Here is a 13,484-nt window from a genome sequence, read left to right as displayed (position 1 = left end):
ACTATCAGTATTACAAAGTTTACACAAGAGTGTTTAAAGATTAAAAATATTTTATTTACACTTTTCTTTATACATATTTTATACATTTTTTCAGTTTGAAACCCGAACAGAGTGTCTTTGCAAAGTCTGAGCATACTGTATCCATAGCTAGGGAAAATGACTTTCTGCCAAAAAAACCAAAACCAGCCACCCAAGAAAAAAGGCTTTAAAACAATTAAAAAGAGGCAATTCTTAAATTATTCAGACAAGTTTACAGCAGCCCTGGGGTAATCATTAGACAGTTAATCCAAATGTACATATGAGCTCATATATATATATAATTTAAATTTTCTATAGGGAAAGTATTTCCAATTGCTAGACACAAACACAGCACAGTTTGAAAATAACTTTTCCTGTTAACTTATCAAATACATTCTTTTCAATACAAGCAATCTGATACTGTACACTGGAATCAAGTGGGGTACTATAGTGGAATTGCAATCTCCAGCATATAATAATTTATTTTTAAAAGATCTACAAAAATAACAATATATAGGGAAAATATTTTAAATAAAAACTTAGCTTACCCTTCCCTTCACCTGTTCCCAGAACTGACACAGAAGTTAGGTGGGTCCCACTGAGGTAATAAAAGCCGCCTAAGTATAACTGAATTTACAGTCCTAAGTAACACTGTATTTTCTACACTTACAATAAGGTTTTCTACCAGAGCCATAAATAAAAACTACCATCTGCAAACAGAAGTGGTTTTCCCCTAGCTACCAACTTAGTATTAATCCAAAGGTATTTGAAATTTATCTTTGAAAGTTATTTTTAGAAGGCTATATAAACAAATTAAAATTTGGGAAGTAAGAAAGAAAAAAATTAGTCAAGGGAAAACCAGGAAAGCTGTGCTCAAAACCACCTGCCACGTACAACTATGTTTTATGAAGTTTACCCACACAAACGGAAATTTAAAAGTTATTCACCAACTTTCACAAATAGAATACAGATGCAAAAGTAGTCATTATTATTTATTTTAAGCAGCTTCAGATAGTTTTACAAACATTAAAATCTCAAAATGTTAGCTACAGGACACTGGCAAGCTTTATTTTAAACAGATTACACATGCCTTCCAGTTATGTTCTTTCCTCACTCTCCTTCAGTGAGCCCTGTCACATGTGACGGACCACGTTTATTCAAGTAACTTCACCAGCTATATTTTTATTAATGGAAGGAGAGCAGGACAGATGTTTTCTTTGATGCCCCCAACCCTACAAACATTTACGCACAGATTTAATATCATTTGCACTTTTATGTTTTTTTTCTTTAAGTGCCTTACAGTTTTCCGTTTTCTTCATATTAGACTGTTCATATATGCGAAGTACACATTTGAAGTGTTAAAAGAATGAGGGGCACAATTCACCAGTTTTTTTTGTAAGGAAAAATATATTTAAAAGGCAAAATACCTTTACAAATGCAACTATTTCTAAAAAGACTGTCATATAAATGCTGACACAAACTTGAAGTTTATTTTTAAAGAGCCATTAGCATTTCCCCATAATGCTTACCCTGCTTTTGCATAAGAATGTACATAATGAGTTAAGCAATGTTTTTGTTTTTGAACTGATCTGGATTTGTACCTGCTGAATTTTATCCTTTGCTTCCTGAGTGTCAAGTGAAGCTTCCTCTCTGATGCAAGCAGTTACCAGCATGAAAAAACGCAGCACTTGGGTTTGTAAGGCAGGAGGTCCTCAAGAAAAAATGGCTGCAAATCTCAGAAACCAGAGAAATATTAAAGCCACAAACCCTTAAGAGCTAGTTATAACAGGACTGCTTATCATACTGCAAAAATAGGGCATCCACACTTTTCAAAAGAAAGTAACACAAAAGCAGATTGCCAGGTAGCTCATATGCTGCCACTGGTCCCTCTTGCTAGCAGGGCTTTCAGAAAGAGCCTTTGTAAAATCAAGTACCACCTTCCTCCAGTTGAATCAATGGGGGAAAAAATTTCAAAAGTTTTTTTTGCCACTTAATACCTCTCGCTATGTAACTATTACCAATACTTTGTGGGGGAAAATGAGCTATTTTTCCCTTGTTCACTACTTTGAAAAATTAGCTGTCCCTTAAAAACAGGTACAGCAGCATGTGGAATGGGAACTGGAAGTGTCCAACACCTTCACAGGACAATTACCCTTTTTGTCCATTCTGGCTCATTCAAAACCAAAATTTCTTCCTCGAGCTAGCTGCTGAATTAAGACATGAAGCTGATACATCTTTTGCTATAAACATGAAAAAAACCCAAACCAAAAGACCCTAGACTGTAACTCACTATGTCCACCTTTTTAAGAAAAGGCAAGTACACACTAGTTTAAAAGCAGGTCGTGTATTAAATTTTACATATGTGGGTGAGATTAGATTTGCTGGTATTCTGTAACGGTTGAAAATTAATAATCTTAGATTATAACCTACCTTTTCCTTGACAAATGAGAGGCATTTAAGTGTTTTCTAAAATGCATCTTAATGTGATCATAATGCTCAAAATTTGATAGTAATAGGCAATTCTTACTAGCCAGCTTAGTTTTCTTTTTAAACACTAAATTATCTGGAACTAAATACTAAAACCAAATACAAACAGAAACTTTCAATTAAAAAAAAAGAAAATATCTCTGATATATAAAGTAACAAAAATAACTGCCTCAAAAGTTCCACTGCAATGGAAGAGAACGTAAGCTAATTTCCTATTTCATGTTTGCAACAATAAAAGCACAGTAGAAATGTAAATTAACAGAACATTTTCACATACCCCCCAACATTCTAAACCCAAGCAAATTCCAATAATTCCTAATGCTCAAAAGGTTCCAGCCAGCTTCTCAACAGAGACAAAACTTCAGGGAAGCTGAAACCAACAGTTCAAGTTAGTAGTTATTCTGTGAAATTCTATTACAATCCCAAACAAGATATTTCAGACCTGGGTGCCTGAAGATAAACAGGAAATTAAAAACAGCACCTAAAAATGATCTGATTCTTCACGTTTCAAGTGTCAATACTCACCAATGACTTCAGCGGTAGTTGCTTAGCGCACAGAACTTCAGAAGGTGCTTAAATGCAGACTCAAAAACGTAAGTTAAGACACCGCCATCCTTACCATTATTTTTAATAAAGGTCTTGGCCATGTCTCTCTCCTACACCTGAATCACGGAAAACCAGGTATTCAGAACCACATCCATTCCCCAGACTGGCCTAGATCTAAGTGAAGCGCTTTACGCAACATGGCCATGAAAGCCTACTCAAGCGAGATTAGTTTTTGCTGTTCCATAAACTTATTGAGAAATGAGCTGGTGACAAAACGAATAAAAACAGTAACACACCCCCCACCCCCACCCCTTCCTTGTTTTCTTTTTGTGCCACAATATTCCACGAACTATGTACAGCAGAACCTTTTTACTTGTACACAGCCAGCATCTACTGAGTCAGTTTATCTCTGCGCCCATGCAGGGTAACATACACACAAGTCTCACAGTGAAACTGAGGTTTTGGCATAAGCCACGCTGGCTTTAAGTTAAGCTATTAAGAAAGTAAATTAGATTTCTACCCCAGTAAGCTGAATTTTAATTAAGAGAAATTTAAATTTAACTGCAAACTAGCCTGCATCGGAAGGCTGAATATCAGTATTTGGTCCAGTCGCTACTGGTGCAACTAACTTATCACTACAGCTATGATGGCATACATTCTCTCTTTCTGTTAAAACGTAGGGAAAGAAAATATTCTATCAATAGATCGTTTCTAATAAAAAAAAATCTGCCGACTTGCCACATAGCTCCAAATCCTCACAACTCAACTCAAAACATAACTACTAAAAAATACCAAAATACAAGTATGAGGAGTTTTACACATTGTTTTAACTTCTATCAATTATTTCAAAATTAGTTTAGGCAAGGAGGTGTTACTTTTAGCATAAGAAATTTAGGGTGATTTTGGTCCCTTTGTAAGTGCATTCTTTTTAACTCCCTGAGTACTGTACATTCTTTTTCTACAGTGATTTCTGACTGGAAAACGCTGAATAAAGTAATTTGCTTTGCTGCATATAAAGTCAAGTCTATCACTTGAAGTGAAACACAGCGGCATACAATTTTACAAAATATGCAGGTGCATGTTTCAGCATTTTGCCCCTATGTATCTGAACTAAGTGTGAGCCTTTAACTTCTCCAAATCTCTTCCTTTAGATTCTAGAAGTGGCTATTAATCAGAATATAATTACTTTTATTATTTATGTCTTGGCAGATAATTCTTACCAATCAACTGTCAGTCATATCTGCAAATTAACACAACGGTGTTATTCAAAGCCCTCTTGGACCACACATCTCAATTCAGGCACTCCGAGGTCAGTAGCTATATTTGTGTAGGATTTTTTTGTAAAAGAAACATAAATGGTACCAAACATCCAACCACCTAACTCCACATTTTCAAAACACAGTAGTTCATAGCAGTTGATAATTAAAAGAATAATAAAAAAGATTATACCACTTCAATATGAGTACAAAGTATTCAATACAAAGTACAAAGTACTCGTATTGAAGTATGAGTACAAAGAAAGTACTGAGAATAAACTGTAGTATATCTGGTTCTGAAAATAACTGTGGGCTGAAGCAGTGCTGAGCATTTACTTACTGACATTGTCCGTTTTCATAAAAAAGAAAACCAGTCAACACATTCAAACATAAAAGAAACTCAGGTAAGATTTGTTTACTTTTTAAAAAATAATTTATAAAATAACAAATTATTAACAGTTCATTATGTAGCATTGATATAAAGAGTCTGAAGTTACTGAATCAATCAGTATGTACTAAAGATAAGATATTTTGATACCAAATGAGGCCCCTGGTTACTTAAGAACTTCAAATTATTTAGCTCATTAAAGGATAGCACGATACCTTAAATTCAACAGATATGGCTGAATCTGTGCGCTAGTTAAAATATAATATTGTAACCGCACATAAAAAGATGTATTTATATATAGTTTTTACAGTGTATGCATGTGTGTGTATATATTTTTCACTCACCAACAAACACAATGCAGACAATAGAAGGCAGCATAGAAATAATGTTTGGAATATAAAAATGTTTCGTTTTCAATTTAGTAGAAAATGTGTAATTTGCCTCTTGGCTGACTTACTGGTACTACTATACAAAACCAGGGAAAAGGTCATGCAAAGGGTTAAGATTATTCTTCAATGCATATAAGGGAAAACAAAAACATCTAGTAGACTTGAGAATACTTTGCAATTAATGGGAAAATCATCCAAAATACAACAGAAAATACAGAAATGGTTTAGTTCCGTTATTTTATACCTGGTTGTACCCTAGTACAATGATGAGTTTTATTTTGACGCTCAATAAAAAATGAAAATAAAGTCTTTCTCCTCTTCCTTCCACAAATACTTTGTTAAACTCGATAGATTTCAGAAGCATAGTGGTATAATGGCCATTATGAAAAAAAAAAAAGTAGTAGTATTATGGACATAAAATGTTACCAAAAAAATAACCACACTCAAAAATATATTTTTCTTTCCCCTACTTACAATTATGTTTGTTAAAAAACCCAAAGCTTTTACAGTATCAGACCAACTATTGGGCTTTTCTAATAAACTCAGTAAGTACACTCCCTGTACATCCTTGTTCTCTTCAGCAATTAGCAATTGTTCTTATACACAAAGTAATGTCTCTGAAGGAATTCAACTGGTTTGTATTGTTTGACAAATTAGGTATAGCTTTTTTGTATTTAATTGGGTTGTTCATTCTGTTCTAGCTGCAGCGTTTAACATGCTCCAAAACATACTCAGGGAAGTGCAAGCTGCAGACTTGTAAGCCATCCAGCTTGCACGGCATCCTCGGATATTCATCTTCTTTCCATTTGTTTTCCTCTGGATCAAAGGTGAGAATTGAGTCACTGTAATGACCATTGTAACAAAGGCCTCCAAGAACCATTATCTGCTTGTCCAGAACAGCTACACCATGACCACTCCTACCAATTGGCATAGAAGCCAATATAGTCCATTGATCGGTATCTGGGTCATAAACCTCTGTAGAAGGACATCCTTGAGATTCAAAGGAGGCCCTCAGGATCACACAGACACCACCAAAGACATAAAGCTTGCCATTATAAGAAATCATTTTGTGAAAGCATCTTGCATAATTCATTTTGCATTTGTTCTCCCAACAGTTAGTGACCACTTGAGATCTCCTTGTTCGCTGCTCTACTGTCCCTTCTTTACTGGGATCAAACACACACACTTGCTTAGAAGTTGAAGAAGATGTAATTCCACCAGTGATATACAACTTGTTACCAAGCACAGTCCCTTCATGTCCATATTTATTGACTGGATAGGGATCCACAAACTCCCATTTATCTTCAGTAATATCATATCGTTCAGTTGAGTAAAATGTTTCATCCCTCGTTCTCCCAGCCACTGCATAAACATACCTCCCAATAACTCCAACAGCAAACTCAGAACGTGGAACAGACATGTCTGCCATTCGTAACCAAGTGTTCTGTCTTGGGTCATATCTAAACACTTTGGATGAAGCATGAAACTCACCATCTGGCCCCAGTTCTTCCCCACCTAATAGGAACACAAAGTTATTCACAATGGCAAGGCAGTCTGGTCTTAAAGGTACTTGAGGGCCCTCTAGTTCCCACCAGACCCTGGGTTTGTGCAAGAGAAGAATTTTACTGTTTACCATACTGTGTCCTATCATTCCTCTAAATACTGCAGTCTGAGGTTTGGCAGAACGAATTTTGTTCGATTTCATTTCCATCAAAGGCTGTTGGTGAACACTATGAAAGTAATTCATGGCTTGGTCAACCTCATGTCGCAGCTGCCGGGAGTATCGATAAAACTCTGATGTTTTTACCTATGAATACATTTAAAAGATATTAAAATTCTGACCAAGAGAAACATTCCAGAAAACCTAAATGACTATGTGTCATTAGAAGATTATTTTACTTAGTTTCATTCAGGCAATCTTGAGAGCAATTGCATTTGTGCATGAAGACTTAAGCTAATGTACTGTTACCCAAAATCCAGAAGGCAAGTTAGTGATTAACAGCAGTGACTAACATTTTCAGCAGAATACTCACATGAAGAATTTAAGATTAAATTAGGCACAATGGAAATCCCCAAGACTAGAAAACATTATTCTTTCTCCCCAAAAAAGCCTTTGTTCATCTTCTGCTTAATCCATGAAGCACCGATATTGAAAATGCACTCTTTTCTTGGTTTGAAAAACGTTCTACACACCCATTCTGTATTTATCAAGGTCTACCCTAGTCTAATTTCTGCTGAATTCTCACAGTGAAACCCAAGCAGGTATTCCCAAATGCTAGGCTCTGCTCACAGGGGTATTTAATTGAGGTGGGAAGGGAAGGTACCCAAACGCCTTCCTTCAGAACACATGATTACACTAACCATCATCATGACAGTTACCTCACGGTTTCCCCTCTGTGAGTCTCCACATGCTAACAAACAGCTTTAACACAAGAGGAGAACATCTCAACCTGTAATCCTTTTGTTGGGCATTTATTTGGTAAATTGCAAAAGCAGGTTTGAACTTGCACTTCCCAGGTGAGAGTTACAACCTTTGAATTACCATATAGTAGTGAAGTGCTATCTCTAAGAATTTACCTTTCCAAGACCCTTCCTACTATCCAAGCCAATTTAAGTTCCTGAGACAATTCCAGAACATACCCCTGTCTTGGAACATTTTAATTAATTTGGCTCCAGGCATCCCTCAGGTCACCATGCAATTCTCTTCAAAGACACTTCACTCTTCTTATACAGTCTGATCTAACACAGCATTACTGCTAAAACAAATAAAAATCTGCTAGATACTGCCAAATCAAAACCCCCTGCATACTAACCTACCATTGTAAAGCACTCTATAGCTCAAGAGTTATAGTGAATGGATGTTTTTATGTACACTTTTTCTTTCCTTTATCTTGACATGTTCAACTTCTCTTTACTTGGAAAAAGGGGATGGTCACATGCAGATTGCATATATTATTCTCCAGGGAATATCCAACTCCCTTCTACCATTTTTACTGGGGGTGGTTATAGAGCAAAAAGGTTTACATCAGTATAGTGCTTATAAAAGACCTACAGTAAGCTCAACTCTTCTGAGGAATAACAGATCTACTTTCTTATTGCAAATAAAGAATGTATCATACAAACGCAGGAGGTCTGCTCATATGGCATTTGTTAGAACAAACAGTCTACCTTGCCTGCCTGACTGACAAGATTGAACACACATTCCAGAAAATACACTGGGGTGGGGGTGGTAGGGAGAACCAGAGCACAGCAAAATGGTAAAATACAGAAAGCCTTTAAGGTTACAAAATAGGAATCAGGAAGTTAAAATAACAAAAAATTGTGGCTGGGTTACTTTATCCTTAGAAGTAACCTTCAAATTCTAAAGCAGCATGACTATTTCACGCATTCCCAAACTGGAGCTTTCATTTTCAGCATTAAACAAAAAGGTAAATTATTTTTGTTCCATCTATATGCATTTCAGGTTTTCTTGGATGGTTATGGGAGACAACAGGATCAACATGTTTACAACGTGAAGCAAGCCAGCAAAGCCTGGCAGAGATGGAAAATGCTTCTTCTTTCCCCCTCAACATTTACAACTCTGTCTTTAGATCTAGAAATTGAAATGCCAGCCAGGAACTGGAATTAAAATAGGACTCATACATCCTCACCATGCTACTCCTTCACGTAGCCTAAATCTCACCCCATGAGAGCATGTTAAAGGAAACAAGGAATATCTTTAATTCCAGCTACAGAATCTCAAGACAAGGGAATCAATCTATTAGTTTACTACTGCTTATCTCAACAAAGACACTAACATCAAAGCAAAGCCTCTATCTCTTAGCTTCAAACAGAAAGACATCTAAGAATTAAATGCAACTACCAGTTAACGAACAGCTCTTTCAGACTGAAGTTCATGGGGAAGCAAGCTATGTAACAAGCACCATCTTGGAAGAGATGAACGTGAAAATATACAAGCACTATAAATTCTAACAAGATTCAGACACACATCCACCCCACATCCCCCAAAACAGAAGTGATAACACTATCTAAATTCTGGTAAGAAGAGATAGTTGGAGGATTCCTAGACTTTGCTGTTGAGGAAAAATAGCAGTTTCTAACCTTCCACCTTTCACTAGCACAACCTTTGCCAAGTGGGAGCAGTACCTCCTCTGAGGCTCAGATGAGGCTCTAAGACAAGTTAGGATATACCTATATGAAAGTACACACTGCTCATGCTTGCTTGATGCAAACAAAGACCAAGAAAATTCAGGTCAGTCTGCCCACTTTCACATTCAAATACTGTCTGCGTGAAATCATCCAGAATTATCTGAAAGTGCTATTCAGCCCATAGTAAGGAAAACCCTCCACCTATATTTCTCAATAATTTTACAATGTTTTTAATTACATTGTAAATCAAAATTTAATTACATTAAATCAAAAAAGAGAAGCATTAAAATTTAGGTGTTTAGGTAATAAAACACAACTGTAAGTTGTGCATAACTTTGGTTTCTATAGATGAAAGAACATGGCCCTCAGCAAGCCTTTTGTGGGAACTGCCGTCCAACACTCATATGCTGAAGGAAACCCCTTAGCCTTCAAATGCACGTTTCTGCCATTACCTCTAGTGCTTCCAAACAGACCGATTTTCCTGTTAAGTTCAAATGGAGAAGTTCTGGAAGGAACGTGCCCCTAATTACCAACAAACTAAAGAGAGATCACTCAAATGTTTCTGCAAAACATCCAAAACAGATGAAAATGCACTCTAGCCATGATGAACCTTCAAGTAAAACTATTCTTTTTTATTAAAAATTTTCTTTAAAATTCTTGAAAGTACATCATCAACCTTGGATTGATAAAAAAATACAAATGCTTGATAGCATTTTCAAAGTTTAAAGAAAAACCACTCTGTTACCTTGCTGAAGGGTCTCCAAGAAAGTTTAAGTTGGACTTCCTTACCATCCTCAGTCTTTTGTAAAAAAGGAATTAAATCCAAGTGCTAAAGCTTTGCTCATGTGGTTTTTTCATTCTTTCCAAATCCTTTTCAACAGTTTACTGGACAAAACTTTCTTACAGAGGTTCTGCTGGGACAAAGTGCTAGTGTTAAGAGCTCCCTGAAGAACTCTAATGAGAACTACCCCACTGCATCATCTACCAGTTACAGTGGTTCACAGTCAGACCTTTAACTACACAGACATGGAACAACATAAAGAAAATCAAATGTATCATTCCATAAATAAGGAAGATGAAGACAATAATTAAAAGCATACACTTCCCTATCTGCTCTGTAGGCAGTCAATACCAAAAACTTTAAGACTTCACCAAAGTCACCACCATCCCTCCAGCCATGGTAAATTGGAGCTTAAATACATTTTCTCTTCTTCCTTTTGAATCAGTGAAAACACCAGCAAAAACTGCTGGCTTTCCAAGTTAATCCAGCTATTAATCCTTGTCTATTTTTCTGCTGTATTGCAATGCAAGATTTTCTAGTTGCAGCAGCTATGCAAATTACAGAATTTTCCATCTATAGTCTCTGAAAAAGTCAAGCCAAAAAGGTAAGCCATTAGTTTCTAATTTGAAAAGCGATCCCCACAAAAGACCAGATGCATCTCATGTCATGTTCTTCAACTTCTCTTCCCCTGCTAAAACAATTAAGGAAACTAATAAACTGCAGGAAGAAAAATGAAATGCAAGGTAAATGTTCTGTAACACAAGTCTGACTTCAGTATATAGCTGCCCCCTCTTTTTTTTTTTCATACAACCATTTATAGCTATTGCTCTATTTATATTTTTGTTACTTGGGCTTTTAGGAAAAAGCTTTCAAAACTGCAAAGAAAAGCTACTTTTAAAGTGCCTAAACTAAACATCTATTATTTGTACACCTGGTAACTAAATCCTAACATGTTATTGTACAGGTTAGACACCAGCTTGGTTCAGAAAGATCTGGATGGCTCACAATGTGACTCTATCATAGAGAGCGGATTTTTCCTTTTATTGAAAAAAAATAAGATACTTCAGCTTTGATTCAGCTTAATCTCCAGTAAAGACACATCAGTCCTGCTAACTAGGATCCTGATTATTTTCACATCTATTTATCTGTGGCCATATTTTAAGCATAACTATAAGTCCGTCAAAAAACATCAAAATGTTAACACACTTACTCCAAATTAAAATTCAGTCAAATAGAAAAAGTCATGCCTGTCTCTAAAATGTTCAGCAGCAACCAAAATTACGTTGCAACCAAACATCAGTATACATAGCACTGGACAAGCTACTGTACTTAACTTTCCCTTTTTCTAGCATGGGTCATTACCTAGTTACATCCCATGTCCAGCACCAGTATAGGGCTTCGAAGGGCTATTCTACAAGTGCCTAATCACAGAAAGACAAGACGACACAGCCTCTGTGCAGCAAGGACAATGCCCTCAAATTGAGTATTCTGCTGTTCCTTTTTAGAAACTGGCAAGATAAATCATCACAATCAAGCTGGAATCTAACTCAAATTTGATCTCTCAAATTGGAGTGGACCCAACAATCTATATGCCAGAACTGAGATGCTCAGCACATAATAAATACTGCTAGCAAATCTATCCAAGTCAGCAATAACATTTAGACATAAAAATAAAGTGCAGCACCTATTTCAGGTAAGAGGTAAGAGAGACCCACTAACCTCATCCACTAGACATTTCTTACTCTAACCTTCAGCATACAAAGCTGTAGGAGCAGATACATGAATTACGACATGGAGGTAAATGAGAAAAAAAAAAAAAAAAGAAAAAGAAATTCAACATAATAAAGGTAAGGTGTCAGTAACGACATAAAACTACAATGACATCTTCTCAAATGTTACTGTTTTCTAGGGACAAGAAAGCACATACTCAAAGATAATGTGCTATTCATCCTACCTCTAAAGCAGAAGCTGATGCACCCAAGTGATTAGTAAGTTTCTGATTTAAGCTGCTAATTTATAAATCAGCATGGGCTAGCCATAACAAACCCTACAGACTGGACATCAAAAAAACCCTTTCCATTTTAAGGACAGGTTTTAAAACATCATTTCAATCTGTGTAGTATACAAAAACTATATGGACTTTAACAGTATGAAGGGGAATCATGACATGGCTGCCTCCAATAACACAGAGATGATGTAGGACAAATGCCCTCTAACGTCTATCTCCAAACTTCCTCAAGACTTACAGAGCCATGGATATGTTTCAAATAAAGAAAAGTGTAACACAGGTAGTGGAACTCATGCTTCTGCCATGCACTTTGCCTTTATTTTCCAACTATTCCTCAAATCCTTACTTAATTTAACTTTCCATTTTCCCTCATACATCTACATCTATTTTAAGGCCTGAGGAACAAAAAGAGTATTCAGCAGCAGTTCTTCTGGGACATTTCACAATAAGCAGTTTACAATAAGCCAACAGGCTACACCTTCACTTGCGCACTCCAAACGCACATCAGCCTCAAGGAGTCACTCTTTATTTTTTTTAAAAAAAGGACAACCCATCCCACTCAGATTGTAAATCTCTTCAAAAAATGATTTAAGAAATAGAATGGCTTAAGAGGCCAAAAGTATCCTTACTGTGACTTGCAAAGTTAAGTTATAGAAGTTATTTATATACTACAATGACAGGCATCTTAGAAATGCGTATTAGGAAAATTACATAAGAGTGTATGACAAGCCAGCCGCTGTATAGCGAATAAGAGTCTGCTGAACCATAAGAGTCAACCTCAGAGTGTCTGGTACATTCATGCAGGCATGTAGCATGTGCTGGCTTCAGGAAAAGAGTGAATTCTGTTTCTGCATCTCCAAGAAAAGCAGTTTTTACCAATATTTTCCCTCTTCTGCACAGAATGAGTTCTCCTCCAGTTACTGCCAGAATAGTTAATAGAATACTCTTTTATTTAAAAAAAAAAAAAAAAAAAAAAGAGAGAGAGACAGAGAAACATGTGGTATGTATTTTGATGTTAGCTCCAACTGCAGTGGTCCTTTGTCACCCTGTCATGCTGGGTTACTCAATGCTCTCTAGCCAGGGCAAAACACAAATACATTCCTAGCTGCAACAACAAATGACACACTTCGCTGTGCTTCCCTCTGCTGAGATATCCCGCTCCAGAATCTGCACTGGCTTCTCTCTACTCCCACATACAGTTAACGGAAAGGGTATTCACAGATAAAGATTTACATGTGGGTATGTAAACTGGGATGCTGAAAATGCCTTCTCTCTGTAAGTTGTATCTGTCTGGCCATTTGGTGGCTGTCAAGATAAAAAATGAGAAGCACTGTGTGCAGGATTTATACCACTGACACCAAAAGCAGCTCCCGAAGTTATACCTAAATATAACACCGAAGACCCAACACACTTACCGCTAGCGCTTACAGAAATTTAACTGAAGACAGCTTGATGCTTGTAC

General features: G+C 36.4%; 1 protein-coding gene across 10 annotated transcripts in view; it reads right to left on the bottom strand.

The window, feature by feature from the left end:
* Nucleotides 1-32: 32 nt before the first annotated feature.
* The window catches only part of KLHL15 (kelch like family member 15), a 29,120-nt gene continuing 15,668 nt past the window's right edge, over nt 33-13,484 (bottom strand). For all 10 annotated transcript variants that reach the window (XM_080375230.1, XM_080375231.1, XM_080375234.1 and 7 more), the window contains one exon: nt 33-6,891. In XM_080375230.1, the coding sequence (XP_080231356.1) occupies nt 5,782-6,891 (1,110 nt within the window). In that variant the 3' untranslated portion in view covers nt 33-5,781. The remainder of the gene's footprint in view (nt 6,892-13,484) is intronic.

This window comes from Falco punctatus (assembly GCF_963210335.1).
Source record: "Falco punctatus genome assembly, chromosome: 2".
NCBI classification, from domain to species: domain Eukaryota; kingdom Metazoa; phylum Chordata; class Aves; order Falconiformes; family Falconidae; genus Falco; species Falco punctatus.
The sequence above is the reverse complement of the archived record's forward strand: the minus strand, read 5'-3'. Positions and strand labels throughout refer to the sequence as shown.